Source organism: Cricetulus griseus, chromosome 4, assembly GCF_003668045.3.
Source record: "Cricetulus griseus strain 17A/GY chromosome 4, alternate assembly CriGri-PICRH-1.0, whole genome shotgun sequence".
Classification (NCBI taxonomy): domain Eukaryota; kingdom Metazoa; phylum Chordata; class Mammalia; order Rodentia; family Cricetidae; genus Cricetulus; species Cricetulus griseus.
Window position 1 is genome coordinate 44,172,756 of NC_048597.1, and position 14,285 is coordinate 44,187,040.

The following is a 14,285-nucleotide window of genomic DNA, read 5'->3' on the forward strand; positions in this document are numbered from 1 at the left end:
TTCATCTATATTTTACTTTCTGTGGTTACCTTAGAAAGGATAATGATTTATGCTTATATTGTGAATTTCATGTGTTTGCTTTAACATGGTGTCAAGGAGGGTTATTTTTCTTGTAGGCTTATTGATTGATTACCGTCATTCTACTAACTGGGTAAGTAGGGAAGAGCTGTTGTATTGTGAGTAAATCCTAAAATGGAATAGCAGATGTATAAAAACATACCAGCTTGTAATTGGATTGAATAGCTAAGAAATGGAAGTATAGATTTCAATACTTTATGATTCTTTCTCTTTTTTTTTATGGTTTTTCGAGACAGGGTTTCTCTGTGTAGCTTTGGAGCCTGTCCTGGCAGTCGCTATGGAGACCAGGCTGGCCTCGAACTCACAGAGATCTGTCTGCCTCTGCCTCCCGAGTGCTGGGATTAAAGGTGCGCGCCACCAATGCCCCGCCTACTTTATGATTCTTTAGGCCAAAAGTAATTCATGCATGTGATTCTATAGATTAAAAAGATAGTTTTTTATAATGTTATTTGGTTTCCTTTAATAGTGCTTTAAAAAGGCATTTTCATAGGTTGGCTATTTAGGTTCTTCCCAGAAGAAAGAAATAAAATGGCTAAATTAAGGAGAGAAGGCCAGTATGAGTAACTGCTCAGATGGTCAGGCTCAGTGAGAGTGGAGTGTAGAGTAGAGTATGGGTGGTTTCCAATCTCAGTCACTAGGGAACCTTTCTAAATCCCACTGCATGAGACTCCACTGTGGACATGAGGTCAGCACTTTTCAGGAGGGTTGGAGAGCCTGGGGTTCTGAGGTATTTTGAAAGACACCTTCAGATTCTTCTCCCAGATTATTCCACTTTGTTTACTAACTTACCACATGTGAGCACTTTCCGAAAGAAATACACTGTATTTTCTTGTTCACTATTTTGTACTCTCTTGTGCTTGTAATGCAGGGACACTCAAATTTCTTTACTTCAAAAGGTTAGCTAGCAACAAGATCAAGTTTAGTCCTAAGTAGCATGTGTATAGTAGAATACAATAGGACCACATAGTTTTGTTTTCCTAATATTACATTAAAAGCTTTAAAAAGCAAACATGACATGAGATAACAAAATTCCATTTCAGCATATAATTGATAGTAAAATTGTAGATGTTTTGTTTTGTTACAGTTTTTGAAGTCTTGTTGGCATTTTACACTTACAGATCATTTCAATTTGGATAAGCCATACTTAATGCACTTAGTAGTTCGATGCTTTGTGGCTGCTGGCTACTGCATTGAAGCACTAAACTATAAATTGTCTCTGAGGTAGGTTATGCACTTTGGATTTAGAATCACATTGTTCTACCAACTAAGAGCCTAAAGTGTATGCTGTAAGAATGGCTTTCCTCATTAAGGCATCCCTCGGCACTGCTTACATACAGTGCGAATATAAATCCAGTTTTAGGTTTAGAATAGTGTTGATAGTTTTCTATGGAACATTCATCTTTGGAAGAAAATACCATGATTGATGTATTGGGAATGGGAAAAGGTATATACTATGTATTAGTACCCCTCACAAAAAGTCACAGTGTGCATTAGATTATTAGTGGTCTAAGCAATTGTTTTACAAAATATTCTATTTTAACTCACTTTTTGTGAAATGCTATTATTACGTTGTAAAAGGTATGCTATACATAACCTATTATGGGAGATAAGAAACTGTTGGGGAGTACTTTAAAATTGAGGTACAAACTAGGGAAGAATGATAGACCTGGCTTTGTTAACTTAGATATTTTGCCATCGTGGTTTGTTTAGTTTTGTGTGTTGATCTCTAGTTAGTATTCCCATTTTGAATTTGAAGAGGCTCAAAATTTACCTTTTGGAGAAATAGAATTTTCTTCAGTGGTACTGTAAAAATCAGCTATATATCGTTTAGCTACAGTGATGTAGTTTAAACAGCTTTTAGTGGGGGCATACCTTTATGATGTGCCATGAAAAAGGTAAACTTATAATTGATGGCATAGTATCTTATAATGGAAATATAAGCCAGAGCTGCTGTTGAGAAGATGATAGTACCAAGTGAAGAATATAAATAGGCTCATAGAGCTAGCCCTTCAACTCAGTAACTAAGGAAATTACAATAAAGAGTGAGCTGTACTCTGTTCAGAGAAAAAAGTATTAATGCAGTATTGGTAGACTGTGACAAGATCAACTTTATACACAAATTATTTCTGTGAATTGGGCATGATAGAAAGGATTGTCTTTAAATAATATTTGGACCATTGCTTTTGAAGAGAGAATAAAATTTCTCAGGTATAGTTAACACCGAGGTAGATTAAAATTCATTTCAAAATGGTCTTGTCATTGTGGATTCAGTTTGATTTAAACTGGATATAATTGTTTATAGCTTTAAGTTCAGCTGGCTAAGAAATCTGTTAGATCTTTTAGAAAAAAAAAATTTTTAAAATGCCTTTTACTTAATGTTTTTGAAGAGCTTATGGCTCAGGGGGTAGGGTGGGGAGTATTATACACAGAACACTTGAACCTTGGTTAAGTATGCTACATCAGCATTTTTTCACTAATTTATAAGTCTGCTTGTGTTAATAGCTAGCTAGCATAACTACTCTGAATCTTTGCAATTCATATACATCTTGAAAGAGATGAGCAAATAACCAGATTCTAGAAACATGGGAGTTATGCATTGTATTTAATAGCAATTGTCATATTAGCTTCCTCATTCTTAATAAGCAATACTCAAAAGGAATAAAATTTGACACAGAAATGGCAGTAAAGTTGCAGTTTGCAAGTTTTCTTCTGTTTGTTGTATAGTAGTATAATGTCAAAGGTTTCATTTTTTGTTTAAGCTGCTACAGACCCTATAGTTGACTGGTCTTAAAATTTAAAAGGTATATCAAGTCTAGGATTGGCAATAGTAATTATTACATCTTCCTTAGAAAAATAAGGCTTCATGGTTAAACATATTTTTTTCTGCATTTAAGAAGATAGTTCAGAAGTTAAAATGTCATTTTCATAGTTTTAGTGAGAAAACTGGAAGTAATTAGTATTCTGGTACTGCATTGTTTATCAAATTTATGTATGTATACACACATACATGGATCTGCATGTATATGAAAACGTTTGCACATATAAATAACCTGCTAATTTTTAAATAACATTCCCAAAGTCTCTTGTCCTCCAAAGCTTTAATTTTGATGATATATTTTAAGAGGCAGGTTTTCTTGGAGGACACTTGTGTTGCTCTGCTGCCCTCTACAGTCATCTGGAGCAGTGGCTGTGTTTGTATCCATAGCTGTTTCTCTAGGACGTGGTTAGATAGTGCCCTTGTTGATTTGTGAGCTTTAAGTTTCAAGAATGGATTGAGTAATATTTATTGTTTTTATGATAAGGCTTAGATAATTTTAACATTTGATCTTGTTATGCAGACATTAAAGGGCTTAGAAAGGAGTGGAAGGTAGATGTTGGTCACTGATGATTAACCAAACCACAATACCATAGAAATCATGCATGTGCTATGGTGGATTCAGGATAGCTACTCTTAGTCTTATAAACTCAGTAGTCAGACTAATAAAAAATTCATGCACATATATGCACAAAATGTGACATCTGTAAAAACATACCAGGTAGAGCTTATAGTATGATCAATAAGTAGAGTTCAACTGGGTAAAACTGTGATTTCACACAGGAAAAAGACTTTTCCTTCCTTTTGTTGGACATAGAGCATCCCTTTGTAATACTGCACTTACAAATGTACAGTTTGTTTCTTTTACTTTTTGCAGTGTCTGGGGTCAAATGTCAGACCTTGAACATGTTAGGCAAACACTTTCCCACTGAGTTGTATACACTTGACCTGAGGGAGGGAGAGAGAGAGGATAGAGAGAGAATTAGTTACTTTATACCTGTTACAAAATCTGCAAAATTGACTAAATTATATTTCATTCACAAATTTCTGTGAAAATCAAGTTGCACTCTAGATCTACACAAAACCAGTGTAAAGTGCTGAGGGGTAGGACCTGATGGTACAGGTCTGTAATCTCAGCTACCCAGGAGGCTGAGGCAGTAAGATTTTAGTCACAAGTTCAAGACAAGCCACATAGCAGCACAGTGAGACCTTGTCTTTAAGGAAAAGGTGAAAAGATATTTGAGTATATAGCTCAATGGAGTGCACATGTCTAGTTCAGGAGGCTTTTATTTCTGTCTCCGGTACCATAAAAATAAATGAAAGCTAAGTGTGGGATTATGAAAAGGAATATTTTTTTTTTAATGCTGATAAAGGAAGACTTGAAAAGGAACTAACATTTTTAGCTGAATTGTGAAGGAAAATTTTACATTTCCCTTATGAGGGAATCTAGTGAGATAGAAGATAGTTGAAAAGATCACTGGTAAGAATTCCAGACAGAATTAGTATTACTGTGTCATTCAGACATGAACCTTATAGAGGCAAGTGATTATTTTTCTTGGCTGAGATTAGACTGGTGGGCAATTAGGAACTATGGTGGTTTGAATTAGAAGTGTCCCCCATGGGCTCATGTATTTGAACACTTGGTTGCCAGTAAATTTTGTTTGGGGAAGTTATGGCAACTTTAGGAGTTGGGGCCTTGCTGGAGGAAATCCGTCACTTTCTGTTCCCACTCCCTCCTCTCTGTGTATAGATGGAAATGTCATCAGTTGGCTTCCTGCTCCTGCCACCATGCCATTCCTTCCCTGCCATTATGGACTTTATTCCTCTGGAACCATTAGCCCTAATACACCAATTTCTTCCTCAAGTTGCATTTAGTCAGAGTGCTTTGCACAGCAAAGGAAAAGTGACTAATTAAGAAATTGGGCCGGGTGGTGGTGGCGCACGCCTTTAATCCCAGCACTTGGGAGGCAGAGGTAGGTGGATCTCTGTGAGTTCGAGACCAGCCTGGTCTACAAGAGCTAGTTCCAGGACAGCCTCCAAAGCCACAGGGAAACCCTGTCTTGAAAAACCAAAAGAAAGAAAGGAAGGAAGGAAGGAAGGAAGGAAGGAAGGAAGGAAGGAAGGAAGGAAAGAAAGAAATTGGTACCAGAGGAAGAGGAGTGTTATGTGAAGAACCTGACCACATTGTTTTTAAGTTTGGACTAGCTGTTGAATGCTGTAAAAAGAGCTCAAAGAGCCATTGTTATAGGAACCTGCAAGACAATAGTGCTGGGCACCATTGGACAGGGAGACCTGGTCTGTGAGGTTTCAGGGGAGGAACAAAGACTCTTGTTAGCAATTGGGGTACTGACCATTTGTGTGATACTTTGGCAAATTATCTGGTTACATTATGCCCTTGTCCTGAGAACTTGTCCTGAAGCTAAATTAAAAAGTAACAGACTAATTTGGCAGAGAAAATTTGAGGATAGTTGGTTTGGTGTTGAGTCTGTGGCAAGATTATTACTCTTAGGCAAGTCTACATTGAAAAAAAGCATGTGGGGAAAAGACAAAGGATGGTTTGAAGAACAAAATATTGGGAAGGTTAGTATTGCAGTACAGTCATGGGCTGAAAAGGCAGTGCAGTAATTGTTAAGAGATTAGGGTCTTAAAGAGGACTCTTCTCTGCACTAGTGTTTCCTGAGGGCATGACCCCACCCTACTAAGCCTCGAACTTGTAAAAAAGATCCAGGGGTTTTTCTGCTCCTAGAAAGCCATTGCATACAGAAATTTTCTGTTCATCTTACAGAAACTGCTGTAAGTGTGGTCCCTGTGGGGCACAGTCCATCCCAACTTGGCAGTGTCATACACATCCTGCTGTTTTTAGAAACAAAAAAGATGAAAGACCAAGAGTAGTAGATCCTTCCTCTGCAGTTTGAGAGAACCATTGAGTCCAAGCAACATATGACAGGTTGATTTTTCTTATTCCCTACTTCAGTATGACTATATAAGTTACTTGTTATTTACATGTGTAGATAATTCTGTTTCCAAATAAAGTCACATTTACAGTTACTAGGCCTTAGATCTTCAGCATATAATTTTCTATGGCACATTGAACCCATAACAAAAGCATGATAATTTTTGTTTTGATAGTATGAACTGAGATTTGGGGTTGATTCAAGTCAAAGTGCCAGATAAATACAGTATTTTCAAGATACTAAGTGTGAGCTGGCTTGGACAAAATTTCAGACAGATGAATGAGGTGTTAAAACTTACATATGTAAGTGTGCAGTTAGATGGACTATAATAGAGTCAGTATATCCATGAAACCATAACTCTTGGCCAAGAAATAAAGCATTGGCAGTATTCCAGAGGTTCCTCTCTTTTTTAATCATAAATCTCAAAAAACTAACCACAATTCTGTTAACACTAAATTGCATCTAAACTTGCACAATACTTTTTTACTGATACTAGTGGGTTGAACCACATTATTATATACAGAACAGTTTTTTTTTTTAAACCATTGCATATTGCTCTTTGTCCTGACTGTTGGAAAATTTATTAGGGTTCTGATGTTCCTTTGAGTTGTTTTCACTTTTAAGGCTTTTATGAAAAGTACTGCTCTGAGCATCCACATTCTCCTGTTGTGGCAGTAGAATTTCTGGGCACACTTAAGCATCCTTTGCTCTGAAAACTCTTATCACAGTTTATACTCTTACCAGTGGAGTATGAGAGTTTCCTTTATAATATCAGAGTTTCTTTTAACCATCCTCATTGTTGAATAGTATTAAGATATGAGTTTAATTTGTATTTCCCTAATGTCTAGGGTCTCAGGAGTATGGACCATGTGAATACTTATTTTTGTGTGTGCTAGATTTGAACTCTGTTAGCTTTATGTATTGCAAAAACATTCTGTGCTTTTCACTTACTAATGTCATCTTCATAAATGGAAGTTTAATGTTTGTTCAGGTCACCAAAACCAAATGTTTTTCTCTGATATAGTACCATAAAAGATTTGCTTTTAGTGAAGTGGAATTTACTTCTGTGATTATAATATGTATTAGGTCCTATATTTTATTTTCTGTTGGCTGTCTACTGTCACCATTGTCTTGTGGTGTGTATGATCAGTCAAGTTGCTCTGTATACATTTTTCACTTTAATTAGACAACTAAATAGTGGTAATTTTTTTATTATCAATATAAATACATATGAACTTAAATGTAGGAAACTTACATTTACGACTATTGTACCCATGAGCATACTTAAAATCACTTGTGAATTTATGAAGAGCAAGTTGAACATATTTAAAGTTTTCCTATGACTTCCTCACATTGTATCTTTTTGTTACTTTTTGTTGTATGCACCATGATTTTTTTTTTATTATTGCTATTTTATTTTTCAAGGCAGGGTTTCTCTGTTTTAGTGCTTTAAAAGTTCCTTGATCCTTCTTTATTTTTCTTTTTAAATTTAGTTTTTGATATTATAACATCAATTCCCCATCTGCCTTCCTCTCTTCTGGACCTCCTGTGTACCTTTCTCCTTGCTGTCTTTAAAATTCATGGTTCCTTTTAATTTTTGTTGTGTGTATGACGTGTGTGTGTGTGTGTTCCTAAATACATAATAAATATCCTAAATAAATACAACCTGTTCAGGCTGTATAATGTTACTTGTATGTATGTGTTTTCAGGCCCCAGGGAAGAGCATATCTACTGATGCTTTCTTATTTAAAGATTTTTGAGTGCTCTATCTGAATGTTCACCTTTGTTCCAGAAGAGGGCATCAGATTCCACTATAGATGATTGTGAGCCACAGTGTGGTTGCTGGGAATTGAACTCAGGTCCTTTGGAGGAGTCAGTACTCCTAACTGCTGAACCATCTCTCCAGCCCCGATGCTTCTTTTCTTAAAAGGTATGTTGGAAAGTTTCTCAGGAATTTGAGACTCAACCTGTTTTCATACTAAAGACTGTAATTTATTACAGCAAAACAATAAAAGCATTATTAGCAGTGGGTTATAAGGCAATCTGGGGAAAACCAGGCAAAAACTTCTGGAGTACCCAAAGTCCCACAGGGTGCACTTAATTCTCCCAGGAAAAGCTGTGATGGCAAATATGAAATGTCGCTAACCATTGAAGCTTGTTTGCACTGGAGTGGATTCCTTCCTTAATAGATGCCCAAATTCTGGTGTGCTTCTTTGCTGAATAGATGCCCAAATTCCAGGTTCAGCTGGGAAGCGGGTTGGTACACTGTAGAATCCAGCTAGTTTCATCTGAACCTCAAATAAATTTATGAATTCTTCCTGTTGCTTTGTTAATACTTGCTCTTATGTTTCAGTGGGTTTTTTGTTTGTTTTGTTTTTGTTTGTTTTTGCTGAAGCTTTGCTAGTTAGGTGGTGAGATTGATGTCTTTTAAGTGGTAAGATAAACTTATGTATTCAGTGTGTCACTAGTGATAATTTAGAGAATCTGTGTTTTGAGTACAGTTTAGTTTGGCATTGAAGCACTAAACTATAAATTGTAAAGTGTGTGTGTGTGTTTGTGTGTGTGTGTGTGTGTGGAGAGAGAGAAAGAGAGGGGGGGAGAGAGAGGGAGGAGAGAGAGGAGATGTGAGGGTCAGAAGACAACTTTATGGAGTTGGTTCTCTACCATGTGACCTCTGGAAGTTCACTCAGGCCATTAGGCTTGGTTGTAAGTGCTGTTAGCCACTCTCGGGCTTGCTGATCTGCACCATAGTTCTGCACCAATAGTTTGATATCTGAAAAGTATACCACTGAGCTGTGAGCTCAGAGTACTTTGGAGATTCTGCCTTAAGCACTGAATGAAGTTTTTAAGATTATTTGTTCATGTTAACCTGTTTACAAAACTTTGCATTTAATCATTCTAGAAAGCTAATATTTATAAAACTTGAGAGTAGATTAGTGTCCTGAAAGCAATGGTTCTCCATAATGTTTGGTGTTAATGAGATGAAAACTGCCTATTTGTGGACTACTGTTTTTCCTTTTACCTTCCTTACATTTAAGATCATAAATACAGAACCAAAATAGGAGGTCAGAAGTGAATTCCAAAATGTGGTTGAAAAATCATTTGGATGAAAATTGCTTACTGTTTATAATTATGATCACTAAAATATTGTGTTTACACATTTTACTATGAGTTTGTAACTAATTTCATTATTTAAAAATATAACAGTACTGTGAAAAAAATCTTGACAAGCTATTTAAGGAAGGAAGGAAAGAAGGACTTATTTTGGCTCCCAGTCCCATCGTGGTTTGGAAGTTATGACAGCAGGGCCTCAAGGAAGCTCATCGCATTGCAGAGTCAGGAAGCAGGGGAGATGATGCTGTTCTCAGCTAATGTTCTCCTTGAACAGTCAGAACCCCCAGCCCCTTCAATGGAATGCTACCATTGACATTTAGGGCGGTTCTTCCCTCTTCATTTAACCTAATCTAGGTGATCCCTCATAGACATGCCCATAGACTTGTTTCTATGGTGATTCTACAACCTGTCAAGTTGACAGTATTAACCATCTTAGGAGTCAAAACAGAGTCTCAGTAATTACTAAAATCCATTCACATTTGCCTGTGGTGGAAGTAATGCTTACTCGTGAACCATAACCTTTCCTTCTCTGCTTTTGTGATTGGAAGTCACCGAACTTTGGAAAGACTGGATAAGTAATCCAGTTTCTCTTTCTGCAAACTTTCCAAGTGTTCTCTTACTTAACTGTGCACAACATGAGGAGGGTGGGAAAATGTCCTCTCAACTCTAGGAAGCTGCTTTCCTGACTCTGTTTTTGCTTTGAACTGGCCATAATGAAAAGAACACCTTACGACACTGTAAAATAAGTTAGATCATATGCCCTGGATAATTTCCTTTTTGGTATTAACAGTTTACTTTTTAGAAACTGAATTTTATTTCATGGTATTTCATGAACTATTCCAAATTTTTCGAGAAATCAAATATTTATGTAGTAGGAAAATACAGACATGTTCTCAGAGGTAAATGAAGTGTTTGTAGTTCAGAAGCATAAAGTAAATAATTTCAGTAGTGAAATAAATTGGATGATTGTTTTTCAGTTTTCCTGTTAGTATTAGTGAAGTGGAAGCCTTAAGTGTTGTCATGACTAAAGACTGAAGGGTTTATTATATGGAAATGGTAAAGTTAATAAATAGGCTTTATACTTTTATTTTGCTAATTAATTTTAAATTTAGCATAGGAAGAATTGATTTCATTACTTCATACATGAATGCCATTACACTTTATTCATATACAATGCCCCTCCTCGGCCATCCTTCCCCTTCTGATTGGTCATCTTCCTTCATTAGTTCCTCTTCCTTTTCATGTCACAAGTGTCCCAGTGCTGTCTCTTATTTCGTCCTCTTTAATTTTTTTCCTCTCTAGTCAGTTCCCAGTCTCCTTTCTACTTTGCTGGTGTGTGTGTGTGTGTGTGTGTGTGTGTGTGTGGTGTGTGGTGTGTGTGTGTGTGTGTAAGATTATAACTGTGTGAGTTTATTTGTGGGTCCTTCTGTTTTACCCCATTTATTTAAGTGTCTGTGCCACTGGCATGCTGTTTTTGTTTCTGTGTGTTTGTTAGACAATCTGATGTCAGATATTCTGATAGCCCCAGAGTTGCTCTTATTATTTAGGATTTCTTTGCCTATTTGGAGTCTTTTGTTTTTCCATGGGAATTTTAGAATGATTTTTGTAATTGTGTCTAAAAGACATCACTAGAATTTTAATAGAGATAGCATTGAAGATAGTTTTTGGTAGCATAGCCACTTTACAATATTCTGCCAATTCATCAGCATAGGAGTCTTTCTATCTTTAACCATCTCAATTTATTCAGTATTATGAAGATTCCATTGTAGTGATCCTTCATTCCTTGGTTAGGATTGTTTTATGTATTTTATGTTTTTGGAAGCTGTGCTTAATAAGATCATTTGCCTTTGTAAACTATTTGACATTTTTCTCTTAGAGATAGATGTTTTTGGATATTTTCACTGCACTGTGATGTAAAGTGTTTCTTCTATGGTCAGGTGTATTTGGGATTTTAAGTATCTTTGGGAAATTTCTACTATAATCCTATTTAATAGATTCTGTGTCTCTATTTTTTTTTTATATCAATACTTAACTCCTGCATTCTTAGGTTTGAGCTTTTGTTAGGTTTAGTCTTGTTTTTGTTTGTTTGTAAACACCTGACTAATATTGTCTTGACTTCATTCTTTTTCTTATACTTAATCTTGCATGTTGATGCTTTCACTGCTTATTTTTATCTTTCTCAGCATCTCATTGTCCTTGCTGAATTTTTCTTCCATCGTTTTAAATTTCTCCTTCACATTGATGATCTTTTCTTCTCCTTTGTTAACTTTCATGACTAGTGTTCCTTCATCTACTTAGTCCTCTGTGTGATCATTGAGCCTTTTTTATTGTTAAATTTGTTCTTGGACAGTTACACACACACACACACACACACACACACACACACACACACACACACACACACACACACACACACACACACACACACCAACCAGTCTGATTACTCTTATTCCCCACCCTTTCTTCTGTCTCTCTTATCAAACCCATGCTAGTTTCTTTTCACGATTCATGTTTTGTTTACCACTAAGTTTAACTAGGGCCATTATGTGTGATCATGAGCTTGGAACTATTCAAATAGCTACACAACTGAAGACAATAATCCTTCTCCCAGCATTTATCAATAACCAGTGTTTCAGCAATAAGGTTCTGTTTGTGCTTGACTGTTAACAGGCCAATTCTTGTGCAGGCCCAGAGGAGGTAGCCCTTTGTTGTGTTGAGTTCATGATTACATTGACTTTTACTGCCCCAAAGATGGCTTTTTTCATCCCTCTCACTATCTTTTGGTTCTTACATTCGTTCCATCTTCTTTTCATCAACTTACGTAAACATTCAAGGGAGTGATACAAATTTTATGTTTAGGTCTGTACACTTAGCTGTCACTCTCAACCCCTTAAGCAGCCATGAGTTCCTCTATTTCACTGCCATTCACTATAAAGAGGCAATCTGATTAAGGCTGATAGTAGCATTTGACTGTGGGTGTAAACATGAGTATTTAGAAGGCAGCTTGATGTTATGCCTGTTTAGCTAAACAATAGCAAACCAAGGATGTTTGACTTCCTAGTCATGGGGTTTTGTCCAGGTTTATAGTGCTATGTATGGATTTCCTTTTGTGGAGCAGATGTCAAATCCAGTGAGAGTTGTAGGCTATTTCTAGTCATGCCACCACTGCACAAGTAGGCTTATCCAGTCTGGGTAGTTGGTAATTGCATTTGTATGATTCATAGCCAGATATGAATGAGCATTGGGGCCTCTTCTCCGCCAGCAGCCTATATAACATCTTGAACATTATGAAAGCTGCCAGAAAGAAGGAATTATTCAATGCCATTCCTAGCTAATTTCTTACATCTAAGATGTGTTGTGTCATCAGCAATAACATCTTACTAATTCTGGTGAGAAACTAAGAGAAGTGCCAACCTGCATTGTTTGGGTGCGCAAAGGCCCTCCCTGACCCTCAGTTGTCATATAGAGATACGCTACAGTTGGCACTGGAAGTTTTTAGTATTAACCGTTACACAGCTCTTAGGAGCAGAATTATCAAGATGTGCAGTTTTTATCCTTCAAATGCTTTTGTTGAAATTGTATTTTCTTAAAACTGAGTCACATTGAATATGTAGAATCTGTTTTCTAATAAGAGAAATAAATAAGGCATAGAGGTGGATAGGTGGGAAGGGAAAACCTGATCAGAATATACTATGTCAAGAAAAATTATTTTCAAAAAAGGTAGCATTTACAGAACACTGTTAAAATGAAATGTTCACATTAGAATCTACTCTTTCATGTACAAAGTCACATGCAGAAAACTATTAAAATCATGATAAAAGCAGAGAACTAAATAAATGAGACTTCCTACCTTCATGGATAGGAAGACATGATATTGTCAAAATGTTTGTTCTTCACAAATTGATATACATATTCATTGTAATCCCAATGAAAAAGGCTTGAAGTTTTATTACAGGTACTGACTGACAAATAGGTTCAAGTTTATATAGTCGTATGCTTTGTTTTGTAGATGTCTGTTCTCAAGTTGAGGAAATTCCTGTTTGTTTTTAGTTGGGTGTTCCTCTTTATTGCTGAGTGATATTTCATTGTGTAATATATCACAATTTGTTTATTTGTTGATGAACAATGGGACTATTTCCATTTGGGGGCTGTTTGGATTAAGTTGCTGTGTACATTTATGTAGAAGTTATAGTCTGTGGATAGAAGCTATCTGATGCTTCCAATGTGTATATAATTTTCATAGCCAGCCAGCATTAGGTGAGGGATTCCATTTCTCTCCAGCATTTTGAGTAGTCATTCTTTTTAATTTTTCTAACAGTAGTGAGCATAGAGTGATCATCTTATTATGATCTTAGCTTGCATTTTTCTAATGTACTTTTGCATATGTCTTTGGTGCTATTTCTTTTCAGCTGCACTTCTAAAAGTGTTGTCTTTTAAGCTGTGGAGTAATTGAGTTTGTATGTAGTTTGTTCTAACCAGATACCCCTTTTAGATAGATATTTTGTAAAGATCTTCTCTTGGTGGCTTGTCCAAGCTTGTCATAAGGAACAAAAATTTATTGGTGATGTTCATTAAATGTTCTTGTGATGGCATAGCTAAGAGATTATTGCCTAACCAAGATCACCTTTGCATTTCCATGTAAATTTTATAAACATCTTGTCCATTTCTCCTAAAATTCTAATAGCATTTTGATTGCATTGAATGTACAGATAAATTTAGAGACATATCTTACTATACAGTTTCTGACTCATGAATAGAGTCCATCTCTTTACTTAGATCTTTACATGTCTCTTAACATGAGTTTTCAGTTTCAGTTGGTACAGTGCTTTTCACACTTTTGGTTAGATTTATCCCCTTTTCTTCTTTTGGTGCTACCACTGACAGTATTTAAATGTTTATTTTATTTTATTTTTTTGACTTCTCATTGTTAGTTTTGTAGAAATTTAGTCAGTTACATATGTTACTCTTTTCATAAAGATGGCCATTGCCTTTGCTAAATAGTCTCAGTGTTGCTTGTTTTGGTAGATTAACATTTTCTATATAGATTTTGTGTATGTGTGTGTACATGTGTGTGAAGTAGTTTTATTTATTTCTAATATTGATGTCTTTTGTTTTTCTTGTTTGATTGTTCTAGCTAGAACCTTCAGAACTATTTTGGTTGTACAGGAAGACTGCCTGACCCAGTTTGGTTTTTCTCTTCTGGTGTTGTAAGCTTGAAATCTTTTCCATGTGGCAAATTAAGGCCAGACAAAGTACTCACTGTGTTTATTATCTCTCAAATGGAGTCTTAGTATTCTCAAAGGATTGATTCTGGGGCAGCTTAC

The 14,285-nt window shown here is 36.0% G+C and overlaps 1 protein-coding gene across 4 annotated transcripts in view; it reads left to right on the forward strand.

Annotated features, from left to right (window-relative positions):
* Nectin3 (nectin cell adhesion molecule 3) overlaps positions 1–14,285 on the forward strand; it is a 103,613-nt gene that overhangs the window by 6,128 nt on the left and 83,200 nt on the right. The window contains exon 1 of one of the 4 annotated variants that reach the window (XM_027412565.2): positions 7,659–7,777. The exons of the other annotated variants lie outside the window; for them this stretch is intronic. Within the exon in view, the coding sequence (XP_027268366.1) occupies positions 7,759–7,777 (19 nt within the window). The 5' untranslated portion in view covers positions 7,659–7,758. Of the gene's footprint in view, positions 1–7,658; positions 7,778–14,285 lie in introns of those variants that run through there. 4 annotated transcript variants of the gene reach the window in all.